This window comes from Phycodurus eques, chromosome 22, assembly GCF_024500275.1.
Source record: "Phycodurus eques isolate BA_2022a chromosome 22, UOR_Pequ_1.1, whole genome shotgun sequence".
Taxonomy (NCBI): Eukaryota; Metazoa; Chordata; class Actinopteri; order Syngnathiformes; family Syngnathidae; genus Phycodurus; species Phycodurus eques.
In genome coordinates, this window is record NC_084546.1 from 5,558,628 (window position 1) to 5,572,300 (window position 13,673).

The 13,673-nt window shown below is 41.1% G+C and overlaps 1 protein-coding gene across 5 annotated transcripts in view; it reads left to right on the forward strand.

Moving 5' to 3' along the window:
• The window catches only part of braf (B-Raf proto-oncogene, serine/threonine kinase), a 78,250-nt gene extending 68,543 nt beyond the window's left edge, over positions 1 to 9,707 (forward strand). For 2 of the 5 annotated variants that reach the window (XM_061667242.1, XM_061667238.1), the window contains 11 exons: positions 49 to 88; positions 1,045 to 1,164; positions 2,190 to 2,513; positions 2,585 to 2,669; positions 2,750 to 2,926; positions 3,226 to 3,272; positions 3,858 to 3,976; positions 4,054 to 4,185; positions 5,150 to 5,284; positions 5,397 to 5,550; positions 5,686 to 9,707. In XM_061667242.1, the coding sequence (XP_061523226.1) occupies positions 49 to 88; positions 1,045 to 1,164; positions 2,190 to 2,513; positions 2,585 to 2,669; positions 2,750 to 2,926; positions 3,226 to 3,272; positions 3,858 to 3,976; positions 4,054 to 4,185; positions 5,150 to 5,284; positions 5,397 to 5,550; positions 5,686 to 5,708 (1,356 nt within the window). In that variant the 3' untranslated portion in view covers positions 5,709 to 9,707. The remainder of the gene's footprint in view (positions 1 to 48; positions 89 to 1,044; positions 1,165 to 2,189; positions 2,514 to 2,584; positions 2,670 to 2,749; positions 2,927 to 3,225; positions 3,273 to 3,857; positions 3,977 to 4,053; positions 4,186 to 5,149; positions 5,285 to 5,396; positions 5,551 to 5,685) is intronic. The other 3 variants (XM_061667239.1, XM_061667241.1, XM_061667240.1) reach the window with 3 other exon arrangements.
• The last annotated feature ends 3,966 nt before the right edge of the window (positions 9,708 to 13,673 follow it).

The following is a 13,673-nucleotide window of genomic DNA, read 5'->3' on the forward strand; positions in this document are numbered from 1 at the left end:
TGATATTAAACAATAACATAATGAAATCCTTTGCTTTATTTATTTCAGGACCTGATCCGAGATCAGGGATTAGTCAGGTCTGACGGAGGTAAGTTTCCTCCCTCGTTCTGTGTCTTTTATTTTTCCCACCATCCCGCGTGTCTGCGTGCACTCTGGTCTTTTGTGTGTATGCGTGGCTTTATATATATGTGTGCGTGTGTGTGTGTGTGTGTGTGTGTGTGAGTGTGAGAGAGTGTGTGTGTGTGTGTGTGAATACCCTAGAAGCTTTTAGAGTCAGTGGTCGTATTCCTGCAACCTGAGACTGCAACGGTGAATATTCAATGATAGCGGACGTCATTTTCCTTTTCCGTTGCTTGGCCCGCTCAAGCGCCTCACTGGGATGGTCACGTGTTTATTTGAAGTCAATGGGGGAGGCCTTTTTCCCCTCAATGACAAGGATACGTCCTTTATTATCATAGATACGCTCTCATAAATTCCAGCTTTTCTCTTGATTCGAGATGCATTTTTAAGATGTTAAAATAAAGAATACATTTCAATGTTTCAAAACAAATGTGGTGCCATTTGGATTCGACTAGAATAATAATAATAATGATCCGGATTGACTCCCCCTAAAAATGACTCACAGCATAAACATTTTGATGTATTTTTATAAAATTGATAACGCACATCTTCAATGGTGATGTTTTTTACAATTAAGTCTTGTTAAGATTGTTTTCCTGAAATTAAAGTAATACAATTGAAATGAAAATCCAAATAATACTTGCCCTGCAACATTAATTAATTCATTTATTATTTAAATGAAATAATTTAAAATGTAAGGATTCCGCCCTAATGTAAACGATGTTTTAATATAGAATGTCTTTCTTTCAATGAAAAATAAAAATAAAGAAGTGAGAATAAATGTTGCGCAAGCTGACTACTGCCAAAACGAGCTGTGATGTGATCTGCTATGGACTGGGCTCGGTCGGCACGCTTAACTTGAGGCCGGAGGGGCAGGGTGAGTGAGTAGCAGTGATGGTCTGTCTGTCTCTCTTTGCCCTGCAGCCCCCCCGAACCACCCTGCCCGCTGCTTGAGGAAGCACCGAACACGGACCTCAAGCCCCCTCCTATACTCCTACCCCAATGACATAGTGTTTGATTTTGAGCCCGAGCCTGTGTTCCGAGGTAGTCAGGCCCTCTGTGTGTTCTCGTGCCTCCCCATCCCCCCCCCACACACACACACACTCTCCCAGTCACCACCCTCCCACATACACAAACACCAGCCCTGTGTCTCATCCTCTGTGTGCCCCCTCATCCTCACCATCACTCTTCCTCCATGTCCCCAACTTCTTGGACGTACCCCCCACCCCACCCGTTTCACCACTCTGCAAATCTGCACTTCACACATGCTTATTTTACTGTTGTAAAGGTTAATCTGGACAGTACTGTTTATTTTAAAGTGTTAAAACAGGTAAGTTCAGAGCAATTCAATGATTCGAGTGGCCAACTTTCCATTAACGACACTGGCATGGAATCAGGATTTTGTGGTGTTTCCATAGTAATTATTTTGAATTCAAAATTTTGCTTCGAATACCTTACAGTCAGCTTTGTGTGAATACATATATTTTGGGGCAGTTATTTTTAATGCATTTGTTTTAAATTAAAACCTACATTGAAAATAATTATTCTGAAAAATATACATAACAATACAAATGAAATGTATATATTTTCAATAGTTCATATTGTCGCTGGGATTTTTCCCCCAATTAACCCACAACTATCACTTCTATGAACAAATATTTTTGTATTTTTAAAGTGTTTCTTTAAATTAAATAAATGAAATTGAAAGAGAGCTGCCAAGATTAAAAATGCGCAAGTAATTTACACCCGCCGCGCCCCACCCCCAAAATGGTTTGTAACTACCTAAAGATGCCACTAGGTGGCGGCAAAGCACAGCTTATTTCCAGATGAAACTCCTCAACTCACCTGACACCAAAATGCCATCCGATAGCGCCAAAAACAATCCTGTTATTACTAACCCCGTACATGCGGGGAGTCCTTGTACTGCCATCCTCCAAGGAAGCACCTCCTCACCTCTCCCCTGCATGTAAACACACAAACTCAATAGATTCAAACTCCCCATCATACAACGTTAGTTACCTTTCCGCCTACCCATCTTTCCCCTTTTCTCACCCCCTTGCTCCCTTCAGGGTCCACCACTGGACTGTCGGCCACTCCCCCTGCCTCGCTCCCCGGCTCCCTGACCAACGTCAAGGTTCCCCAGAAGTCACCGTGCCCGCAGAGGGAGCGGAAGTCCTCGTCTTCGTCCGAGGACCGCAATAAGATGGTGGGTTCCGTGAGAATCGAGCTCCGTCCCGTCTCGATTGAATTTGTTTCACTGTGTCGTGTGGAACAGAAAACGCTGGGGAGGAGGGACTCCAGTGACGACTGGGAAATCCCCGAGGGTCAGATCACTCTGGGTCAGAGGATAGGCTCCGGCTCCTTCGGGACAGTCTTCAAAGGAAAGTGGCATGGTAGGATGAATGAAAATGTATAGAATGTCTCGACTGATATACTCAAATTAATCGAATCATCATCCTCTAAGGTGACGTGGCGGTGAAGATGTTAAACGTCACTGCTCCGACACCCCAGCAGCTTCAGGCCTTTAAGAACGAAGTGGGAGTCCTCAGGTAACCTCGGCGTCCTGCTTTTCTCCCTGCACAGGAAATGGCTGCTGTTGTTTATTCTTACCGGCTCGCGTGTGTTGTAGGAAAACGCGTCACGTCAACATCCTGCTGTTCATGGGCTACACCACCAAGCCTCAGCTGGCCATTGTGACGCAGTGGTGTGAAGGCTCCAGCCTGTACCACCACTTGCACATCATCGAGACCAAGTTTGAAATGATCAAGCTAATCGACATCGCCAGGCAGACCGCTCAGGGCATGGAGTAAGCGCAGTCAACTCCCACACTTTTAAACGGTTTAAAAAAAAAAAAAACCAAAACTGTTTATTTCTTTAAATTCTATTTTGTTACTCGTTTTATATAGTACAATACTAAAAAGTGCTATTTTTCTTATTCGAAAACATGCAACAAAAATTTGATGGTGTTTTATGGGGGACTTGAATGTTTTAATTGCGTTTCCATTCATTTCAATGGGTAAAGTTGAGATGAGGTACAAGTATGGTTACGGATCAAGACAAGGTTCCACTGTCCTTGGTTGTAACTCATTGCCTATTCCTCCTTAGTTACCTACACGCCAAGTCCATCATCCACCGTGATCTGAAGAGCAACAGTATCTTTTAAAGGATACATAGTGTGCAATATTTTCCTTCTTGTCTTTTTAACATTGTCTCGTCTGGCGAACAAGATCTCGCTGGCCAGTGTGTACTAGACAGAGCGGTACCACACTTTGAGAGCCACTGCTGATTTAAAAAAAAAAAAAAAAATTGATTATTTGTAGCAAATAATCTGGATTTTGGCCTGTTTTACTGCCTCTTCCCCTCACCCTCCTTGGACCAAATCAGTGGAAAAATAATTGGATAATTTCTGCATCCTGGTTGGGAATCAGATTTTGTCCGATTGCTACCTCATTGGAACTGTGCATGAGAGAAAGATGGTGAAAAAATATATAGATATTGTTACAGTCAAGTTTTTTTAATCACAAGGGTCTCAGAGGGCATCACAGGCCCACAGTTAAAAAAAAACCCCAAAAAAAACATCTGGTCTCGAGAAGAGGGGAAGTGGCAGTAAAACAGGCCAAAATCCAGATGTCAGGAGGTGAGGCAGGGTGAGAATAGTTGAAATACTCTGTGTGGTTGAACCAAATGAGAGGTACAGGTGAGGAGGCCAGACCTTTCCTTAAATTCATCTTGCCCAGATATTTTCCTCCATGAGGATCTGACGGTGAAGATTGGTGACTTTGGCCTAGCCACAGTCAAGTCCCGCTGGAGTGGCTCCCACCAGTTTGAACAGTTGTCTGGCTCCATTCTGTGGATGGTGAGCGCTTTGAAACGGACGTCTGCATTGTGTTTCTTTGCCGTCGTCCTAGTAAACGCAAATGCATCCTCCTCAAGGCTCCGGAGGTGATCCGGCTGCAGGACAAGAATCCCTACAGCTTCCAGTCCGACGTCTACGCCTTTGGCATTGTGCTGTATGAACTCATGTCAGGAGCGCTGCCCTACTCCAACATTAACAACAGAGATCAGGCGAGAAGCTGGCTGTGATCATTTGTGTTCTCAAAATGCTTTATTCGTCGTCAAACTGTTCTTTTATTTAGTTATCATGAAGTTCGTTATTACTATTATTACTTGCAGAAAATGTGGCATTTACCAGAAAGGTGAAAACAATAAATAATAATAATAATAAAACAGTTTAAAAAATATATGTATACATAGTGGTGATAAAATGTCTGCGTGACCCTGTTTAAATGCCAGGTTTTTGTTATTAATAAAATCTGAGACCAAGACAAATTCTTTCAAAACGCTTTCCACCATTAATGTGGCATATAACTTGCTCAACTCAATGGTACAAAACGAAACAAAACAACTGAGATTTGGTTGCACAAGTGTGCACACCCGCTCATTAATGGGGATGTGGCTGTGTTCAGAATTAACCAATCACATTCAAACTCACATTAAATGGGAGTCAGCACACACGTGCCACCATTTAAGGTGCCACTGATTAGCCTCAAAGTTCAGATGTTCTAGTAGGCTTTTCCTGATGATTTTTGTTATCTGTAATATGTACTACTATTTATAAGATTGACAAAATAGGGATTGTTTTTAAGTAATGCAAAAAAAAAAAAGATAATTAATTTGAATAAACTTTGAGGTACGTGCACTAGGAACTATAAAGAATCACGGTAAAAATTACATTTGTGAGAAGGAGATGTAAAATGTAAAAACAAAAATCTAAAAAAAAAAAACGTGATCTAATTAAAAACTGTAAAAAAATATAAATATTTGTATAAAATTACAGGTAAATGCATTCAACGCTATACATAATGGTGGTGGTACTATATTAGGAAATGAGTTTGCCAGTTAAACAAAAAAATGATTGCGTCAGTGACTCATTTTTATTTGGAACAGCTCGTGTCCGTGTGCAGCGGTCATAACTGTATTGTGCAAATGATGCTCAATGCTCACGTTGACCCCCCCACCACCCCTGCAGATAATTTTCATGGTGGGTCGAGGTTACCTGTCCCCCGACCTCAGCAAGGTGCGTAGCAACTGCCCAAAGGCCATGAAGAGACTCATGGCCGACTGCTTGAAGAAGAAGCGAGAGGAGCGACCTCTCTTCCCTCAGGTGAGGATGATTATCATTTTTGCGCAGATGGGTACCCGGCTCGTGATTTTGCGTGCGATATGTATTTAGAAACACTCGTGAACGTCATAACTACGATTGGGAATGTTTTCAGATCTTGGCGTCCATCGAGCTGCTGGCTCGCTCGTTACCCAAAATCCACCGCAGCGCCTCTGAGCCTTCGTTAAACCGAGCGGGCTTTCAGACGGAGGACTTCAGTTTATACTCCTGCGCCTCGCCCAAAACCCCCATCCAGTCGGGAGGCTACGGTAGGTCCAGTCTGCAATCTCTGTTTTCGATTTCACATCGGTTCTTGTCCGGTGTTAGAAAATATCCAAATGATGAGCATATGGTTCATGTGTCGTCATCCCCAACATTGAATCCCAATTTTTTTTTTTCTCCAGGGGAGTTTTCAGCATTCAAGTAAGTGCTGTGTATCTCACCAGCCCATCTCTGGTCACTGCTCCGAAGTCCTCCGGTCGTTGCCGTGGATTAATTCATCACTGGGGGAAAAAAAACAACAACAAACTGAAATGTAGTCTTAAACGAATGTGCCGTTATCTTCCTCTACCAATGACGAGATTCCTTCCAGCTTCAAAGCAGTTCATCGGGCAACGAGCCAAAACGACAGGCAAACCGGATCGGGAGGGGGAGAAAAAAAAAGGAAAAAAATCAAACCATACCAAAAAAAAAAAAAAAACCCATCATAAATGGTAAAGAAAACCAAGCACGAAGATATCCATACCTAAACCATTTGGAGGTGGGGTAAACTTCCCGGGCGGACTAGCCCGCCGAAGAAAATGGCGACAAGGTGAGGACGAGGCCGAGCGGCTGGAGCTGCACTTTGGAAGAAGGCCCACAGGGGGCGGCCCTGTGCCGGGCGCTTGCAGGCTCGCCGAGATGAGCTGAGGAGCCGGGGGACCGCTCCCCCCCCCCCCCCCCCCCCCCCACCACCTGTGACTTGAAAGCTACTTTTTCTATATATAGCTACGTTTGTCATGCTACCACTTTAACCAGCGGTCGCAAGACTTTCGGGTTTTGGGGAGAAAAATGTCCGTCCAGCAAAAAAGCTTGTTGCTTTTTGCCTTCCGCCCCCCTCTCAATTCCTCACCTTACTCTTGTCAAAATAATGTTTGATATCATTTAGAATGGTGAAAACACTCCCTCAAATGAGACGTCATCAGTAGAGCACCAATCAAAAACAGATTCTATTATTTTATATATTCATTTCATTGTTTGCCGACAGACACGACCATTTTTTGTTTTGGGCAATGGATGCAGAGAAAAGTGGCAAAACTTTTGGGGTGATAAATGCGACAACTTTTTTTGACGATAGAAGCGACATAACATTTTGCCCTTTTTTTTTTTTTCTCAAAAGGAGGAACAACTTTTTGGTGATAGAAGCAGCACTTTTTTGACTACAGAACAACTTTTTGTTTAATTATAGAAACGAGACTATTATTATTTTAATGATAAAAACGATTTTTGGTGACAGAAGTAAGTGACAGCTTTTTGGGTGATGGGAGCAGTAACACTTAGGCGACTTAAGCGACAACTTTTTGGAGAGGTGACGGAAGCAACGCAAGTTTTCTGGGCGAAAGAAGTGACCCCGCTTTTATTGGCTATAGATATAATATCTCTTTTTTTGGGTGAGAGAATGCCCAGTTTCTTGCGATAGAAGCAACAAAATTTCAGGTGTGTGTGTGTGTGTGTGGGGGGGGGGGGTTAATAGAAGTGGGATCCACATTCCATTTTTCAAGCACTGAATGAACAGTTGACGTGGAAGTTATTTCGGGGTATCTTAAGCTTTTGGGGGGGATTTTGATTTCAAAGTACAGATTCCAAGTTGAGGAGCACATTTTGTGCATGTCATTGTTTCTGTTTCTTTTTTTGTTTTTTTGTTTGTGTTAAGTGGGTCTAATATATAATTTAAAATATAATTTATATTCCCCATCCGACTTCTTACGGCAGCCCGACTTAAAGGGCTGCGGTGCCACTTGATGAAACGACTGTCGATCCTCTCAAGTGTTGTGTATTTAAGATGGCTCTTTCGGTGACATTAACATGAATTCATTCCAGAATGTGTGCTTTTGTTTTGTTTTTGCCTTTGTTGTTTTTTGTACAGACCAGCAGTATTTATTTGTCATTTAGTCGTTACAAGCTCATTCTCAGAAATAATTTACAGCTTTCTTGCCAAGTCTGTGACTTCTACACATTGCACTTTTGTAGAAATTTATTGAAGCAAATGAGCGACTTGCCTTTTTTTGTTGTTTTGTTTTGTTTTGCGAATTGCGACAAAGCACATAGCGGTATCCGGAGCCGGTGGCCTCACACGCTTGGCATCCGCAGGACCCGATGCTACCAATTTTCTGTCAGCCTACTTTTAATTTAGTCACGTGTAGCCACTCGCAAAGTGAAAAGAGCTGAGCTTGCGATACGGTTTGTTGTTTTTGTTTTGGATATGAAGCGTGTAATTTGTTAAGTGTTCATGAAGGATTATGCTTCGCTTCCCACTTCCAGGCAGCTCCTTTTACAAGAGTAATTTGCTAATATCTGATATTCAGTCCATGTTTGATGTTAACTTTGGTTTACGGTCATGTTTGTGATCCCCCTCAGCCATTAAAAACAAATGCATAGCATCTGTTGAAAAGTATTACTGGCAACTGTTTAATCAATTGGTTCATGCTTTTCATTTTACAGTACAGAGAACAGTACAAAAATATGACTTCATATTTTATGTCAACCACAAAAACCGCAGGCAAAAAAGTGGAACCATTTGACTCCAAAAAAACTGAAAAAAGTATTTAGTTCATAATTTGGGGTGACCGTACTTCGCGTTGGTTCCTACAAAAGCATGTATCTGCTTTTTTACATCATATTGTTGATCTGAAATGCAAAGGTTTTTTTGGGCAAAGAAGATAAAAGAAGACTTGCAAAAATGTGGAGATACATGCTTTTCATCTGACAGCTATTCTGTGAACAAGGGAGATTGTTTTGTCTTCATTGGGAAATTTTCATTTTCTATTCACGACAAGCGTGGATGTCCAAATGGAGGATTTCTAATCCTAGAAACAAACCAGTAAAAAAAACTAAACACAAAATTTGGACATACAAGCTTTCTCATTGGACAGTCATTTTTTTCTGTTAAACGTTAAAAAATAGCATAGGGTTTATGAAATGAAAAGCATGTAGTGTATCTCCAAAATTTGGGACATTTTTCAGCATGTTTCTCTTTTTTTTTTTTTTTTTTTTTAAATATATCACACATTTGCATTTTCAACCAATATAAATCCTTTTTTGTTGTTTTCTGATTCACCCAAAAAAAACAAAACAACAATTTAAGGGAAAAAACGCAAAATCTGGAGATGCCTCAAGTCATTCTGGAATGAAGACACAGCCCTTCAAAAATGGCATAAGGTGGCTATGCAATGAAAAAGCATGCGTCTCCAAATATTTAGAAAATCTTTGATATAAAACTTGACTTATTTTGTTGTTCTTGATGTTTTTCTGATTTAAAGAAAAGTGCAAAGATTCATATATTTAACATGGAACTATAGTGTGCTAGTTTTTAAAATGTAAAAAAAAAAAAAAAAAAAAGCGAAAATCAGGAGATACATGTTTTTATTTATTTTTTTTACTTTTTGTGTCTCTTGGTTGTTGGAGAACACCCTCTTTAAACGGGAGTTGCATTGTGATAATGTCTGTTACATTTCTCTACTGTTTCAGTTATTACGATTATTATTATTTTGTTCATTGGCTGCAGTTCAACTATGAAGGCTTTGCTTAAGAGTTCCTTGATGTTTGAACACCATTCCAAGCGCATTGACTCAGAAGTGGTCGTCTTGTCAATATAGGCCAGCATATCACAGCGTTAAACACTTTTAATTTCCTGTATTTTTCTGTAATTTTCCACATTCTACCCCTCCCATTGAAATCTACTCCGTAAACTCACACTGTAATGTATATTTTAGGGTTAAGATCACCTATAAGTTGCCTAAAAGTGACCTCCATTGCTTCAGTTGCTGTAATTACATCCTCCCTTTGTGTCTTTGCCGCTTGCACCTTTAAAAACACCACCTATCTATTCAGCAGAGGTATTATGTCCTTAAAAGTGTTTGCTTGTTTAGTTAATTTTCCTCCACCATCTGTAAATAGTGTACAAAGGGGAAGAAAAAAAAATGAAATCCTGGCGGTTTGCAAGGAAAGCATGGGAGAACGACACGTATAAAAAAAAAAAAAAAAAAGAAAAAAAACCTTCAAAATGTCCATAAAAGACATTTTCGAAACAGTTGCGTGTACACGGGGAAAGAAAAACAATAACAACAAAAAAAACTTATTTAAGGCTGTATCCTAAGGAGAAAGAGCTTAATGTATTTGTTGTGAATATGAAAAACTGATATATTAAAGAAGTGCATGAAAAGTAAGGGGTGACATTGTGTTGTTACTTGTGGTCCTCATGGTGGCAGCATTGCACTTTCTGTCCAATTCATTGCCAAACTGTTTCTCCATTTAATTCTATATATTTGTTCTTTCTTACTTTCCAGGGATTGTCACCGTGACTGTAGCCACCATACACCTCTGGGGAAAAATTAAGAGACCAAAAGAACACTGGACTTTTTTTGGGGGTATTTTGACTAATTTTCATTTATACAAATGCATGCTTTGAATGACAATATTTGGGAATGGGAAAGTTGTGTTTTAAGTAGTTTATAGAATAAAAGAAATGTGCATTTTACACACATGTATGCTATAAATAGCAACATCAGAAAAACAGATCATTTTCCCATCAATTTTTCCAGTGCTGTTTTCATCGTCTCCCCCCGCATTAGATGAGAGTTAATTACAGTCAGCTATCAGGAGCTTTTCTGGAAAGAACACTTTGTACGCGCTCGAGTTGAAATGCAAGCGACGATGCGATATTGAATACTGATCGATCGCAGTACAGTACATAGTGGATCAAAACCACATGGCTCTGTACTAATTCCATCAACTGCCTTGAGCTCATTAACACCGTGTCATCAGATCTGGCAGCTAAGCAGTGGCATTGGTACTGCTTTGTTTCTGTAGAATTATAATCGCAGTAACACTTTGTATTCTGTAACATTTCTACGTCGCAGTACTTTTTTCGTGTAATCATGACTTTATTCTTGTCACGCTAAAAGATTTCTTGTAATGTGACTTCTCTCAACATAACTGTTTTCTTCTTCTTGGAACATTATGCCTTATTGTAACATCACAACTCTATTATCATCTTTTGCATCCTCCCATGTGAATTCTGTATTATTTATATCGTCTAATCAGAGTAAGGCGAGACTTCCAACAGATTTGTGCATACTGTATGCGAGCGTCGGTGGCAAAGAGAAACTGTCGGAAAAATCCTTGAATAGAGCCAAGAGTCTGTTTGGAGGGGCCATCTGCCCACATCGGCTGGACTGAGAAAGATGCTGATAATAGAAGGTTGTGAGGGAGTCGTGTTAACCGAACAAAAACTGCTAATAGTAGTGTACAACACATGGCATCTTGACGAAACTTTTGTCCTCCTGTCATTTACCAGACAACAACACGGCAGAGAGATGAAAAATCTAATTATTTGATCCCATGCTGAATTTGGTAGTTTGTTCACCAACAAATAAATGAAGTCTCAATGTTTCATAGTTGTTTATTGGTTATGGTCATAGAGAGAATAAGTCGAAAATGTATAAGTTTTAATGCGCATTTTACTGAGCGAACTCATCACATATATAACATTTCAATCTCTATCTCACCACAGGCCAGACTAAAGAGCTGTCAAAAAGATGTACAGGACGTGATTGTAGATCTGGACATGTTTGGAATGGTCCTCGCCATGGGAAGGATGACCGCGGTAATGGTAAGGGAGCCGCCTCAAAGTACACAGCAGGACCTTGTTAAGAGGGTCCTCAGTCACCCGCAAAACAGTTGGGAACGCACTGCGCCAGCAAGGTGCCCTTAAGATGCTGTGGTCAGTTTTGACACGTTTCAATTCCATGGGCGTTGTGCTGCTCCTTCTGATGTGTGTGCCTTGGTCACCTGGCAGTATAATACAGACATTCCGATATACAGTGGACCCCCGCTATTTATCATATGTGCCGAACCGCGTGTATTTGGGGATCCGCTGTACATGGAGTGGATCAAAGCTCCTCAGTAAGTATATTAGTCATTCTTCGCAGAGGATAAAGAATAGACTGATGCTTTCTTTAGCCCGCCGTCTATGATGTTTATCATTGTTTGTTGGCTTAAGTTAAACTGACTTTATTGAGGCAAAGCTATATGGTAGTTTGAAATACACAATGTGTAATTTTCCTTGTCTTAAACCTCAACTGGGTGTGGCGACAAACAGCTTGAAGCCTTTTTCTTGAAGAATTGTTGACCATCTGCCAAACTGCTGCTTGCTGCGAAGTGAGTTGAGTTCACTGGCACCAGACAGTGCTCATAGCTCACATTTTTGCTCACTAGTCAAAGCAAAAATCGGCCCAACGACGGCTTGTATCTCAACTCTTTGCAATTGTTCAGATCCCATCACTGCAGTTAGGTTTGTGACAATCCCCCTTTCGTCTTCATACATGTCGCCGCGTAACGCTATCGCTCCCTTCCAGCAGCGTTTCCGCCGTCCCTGAAATATGATAATGGCGGACCGCTGAACATATTTACGGTCCGGCATCAAAATCCCACACCGCCTTGTCTCCCGTATCGCATTTGCCGTTCATCAGCACAACGTGGTGGATATCTGTGTTTTGTGTAACTGCGCGGTAATAGCTACAAGGTAATCCTCCCACACGTGGCGCAGTAGTCAGAAGCACCTGTCAGGAATGTTTCGGGAGAGGAGAAGACAAAAGACATCGCACTTTGTGCTCAGCCAGCTACTTGTGCGTCACGGCACAAAGCTGCCGACGAGTAGGCGGCGGGCCCGTTTCTCGCTCCAAGTGCGTAGGACAGCGGGGAGTCTTGCGGCAACATCTCGCTTGCCGGAGAGATGGTTTTGTAGAGATTAGAATTCACATTGCTTTATTTGAGACTTATTGCATTTGTTGACCTCTGCTCAAGTTGTTGAACTCATGTTTACCAAGTGGAACGTTTTCACAGTAGCACAGTGAATTGGAAAAAAAAGACAACTACCATAGTAACAGGCTTAAGGTATCATGATGCATACGAACTGTACAAATACATCAGATTGGAGTACAGTATTTGCATTTAGGATTTCACATCTCTCCCGTGTTTGTGACCTCCACTAATTTTATTTCATTTTTGTTTTTTTTGGTTTGTTTTAAGCATGGATTTTGGTTTTCTGTTTTAGGTTTGAGTTCACCTTGATTTTGGTTTATGTTTGGATTGGTTTTGTTGTGGAGTTTGTTTAGCTTTGTTTTCTTTTTTTTTTTTTTGTTTAGTTTGGATTTTGGGTTTTGTTTCGCCTTTGCATTGTTTTTTTTTTGGGGGGGGGGGTTAATTTGTTTTTGGGTTTAGATTTGGGGTTGGGTTGGGTTGTTTTGGGGTTTGATTTTTTTCATTATTATTGTTTCATTTTTTTTAGTTTGTTTTAAGGTTTTTACTACTATTGCATTTATCGTATTACATGGACTTGAAGCTGGTTATCAAGGATATTGAATAAACGCTCAAACAGCTTTCCATAAGAATTCAATGTGGTTTCTCCATTTTGTAGTTTTATGCATTCATGTCCACTTGCAACCACCGTTTTATCTGGTGTCAGGTCATCGAACGTGTTGTTGCCTCCGTTACGCTTTTCGTCTGTCAACCTCGATCTCACTCGTCTCACCAATTACCCGTCACATCAGTCCTTCCGTGGCAGCTCCGAATTGTCTCGTCTCGATGAGATTTATGTCATGAGCTCCGAGTTTATTTGGGTGCTCCGCTTCTGTTCCGTCTCCTTGAACTTGACATTAGTTTCTTATCTGTCAATTTTAGTTTTTCTTGTTGACGCTCAAAAGAAACGTCAGCACCCCGCTAGCCATTGTTGTTACGTCTTTGGGAAGCGCGGCTGCTCCTCTTACTCTCCACAACATTAGCTTGACCTCACACTCGAATCGTGGGAGAAAGAACCGTATCAAAAATTATTTCAATAATTAGAATGGGGTAAAATAAAGAGAAAATCTTCTGCAAACTTTCAGACAGCCCTTTATTCCCCGACCCTTCATTTCGCATCGCCACTTGTTTTCTCCCACCTCTTCTTCATGCACCAGGCACATCATCTCTCTCATGCCCTCATCAAATATTCCACTCACGTGTGCGCTTTCCTGCCCCTGGCCCTCCGATGGTTCCCTCTCCTGAGTGATTAATTGTCTTCCCGGGCTTCTCCGAATGGGCTCAAACTCTTCCGTCTACTAGTCCGCCCTTACTGACAATGAGATAAGAGGAAAGT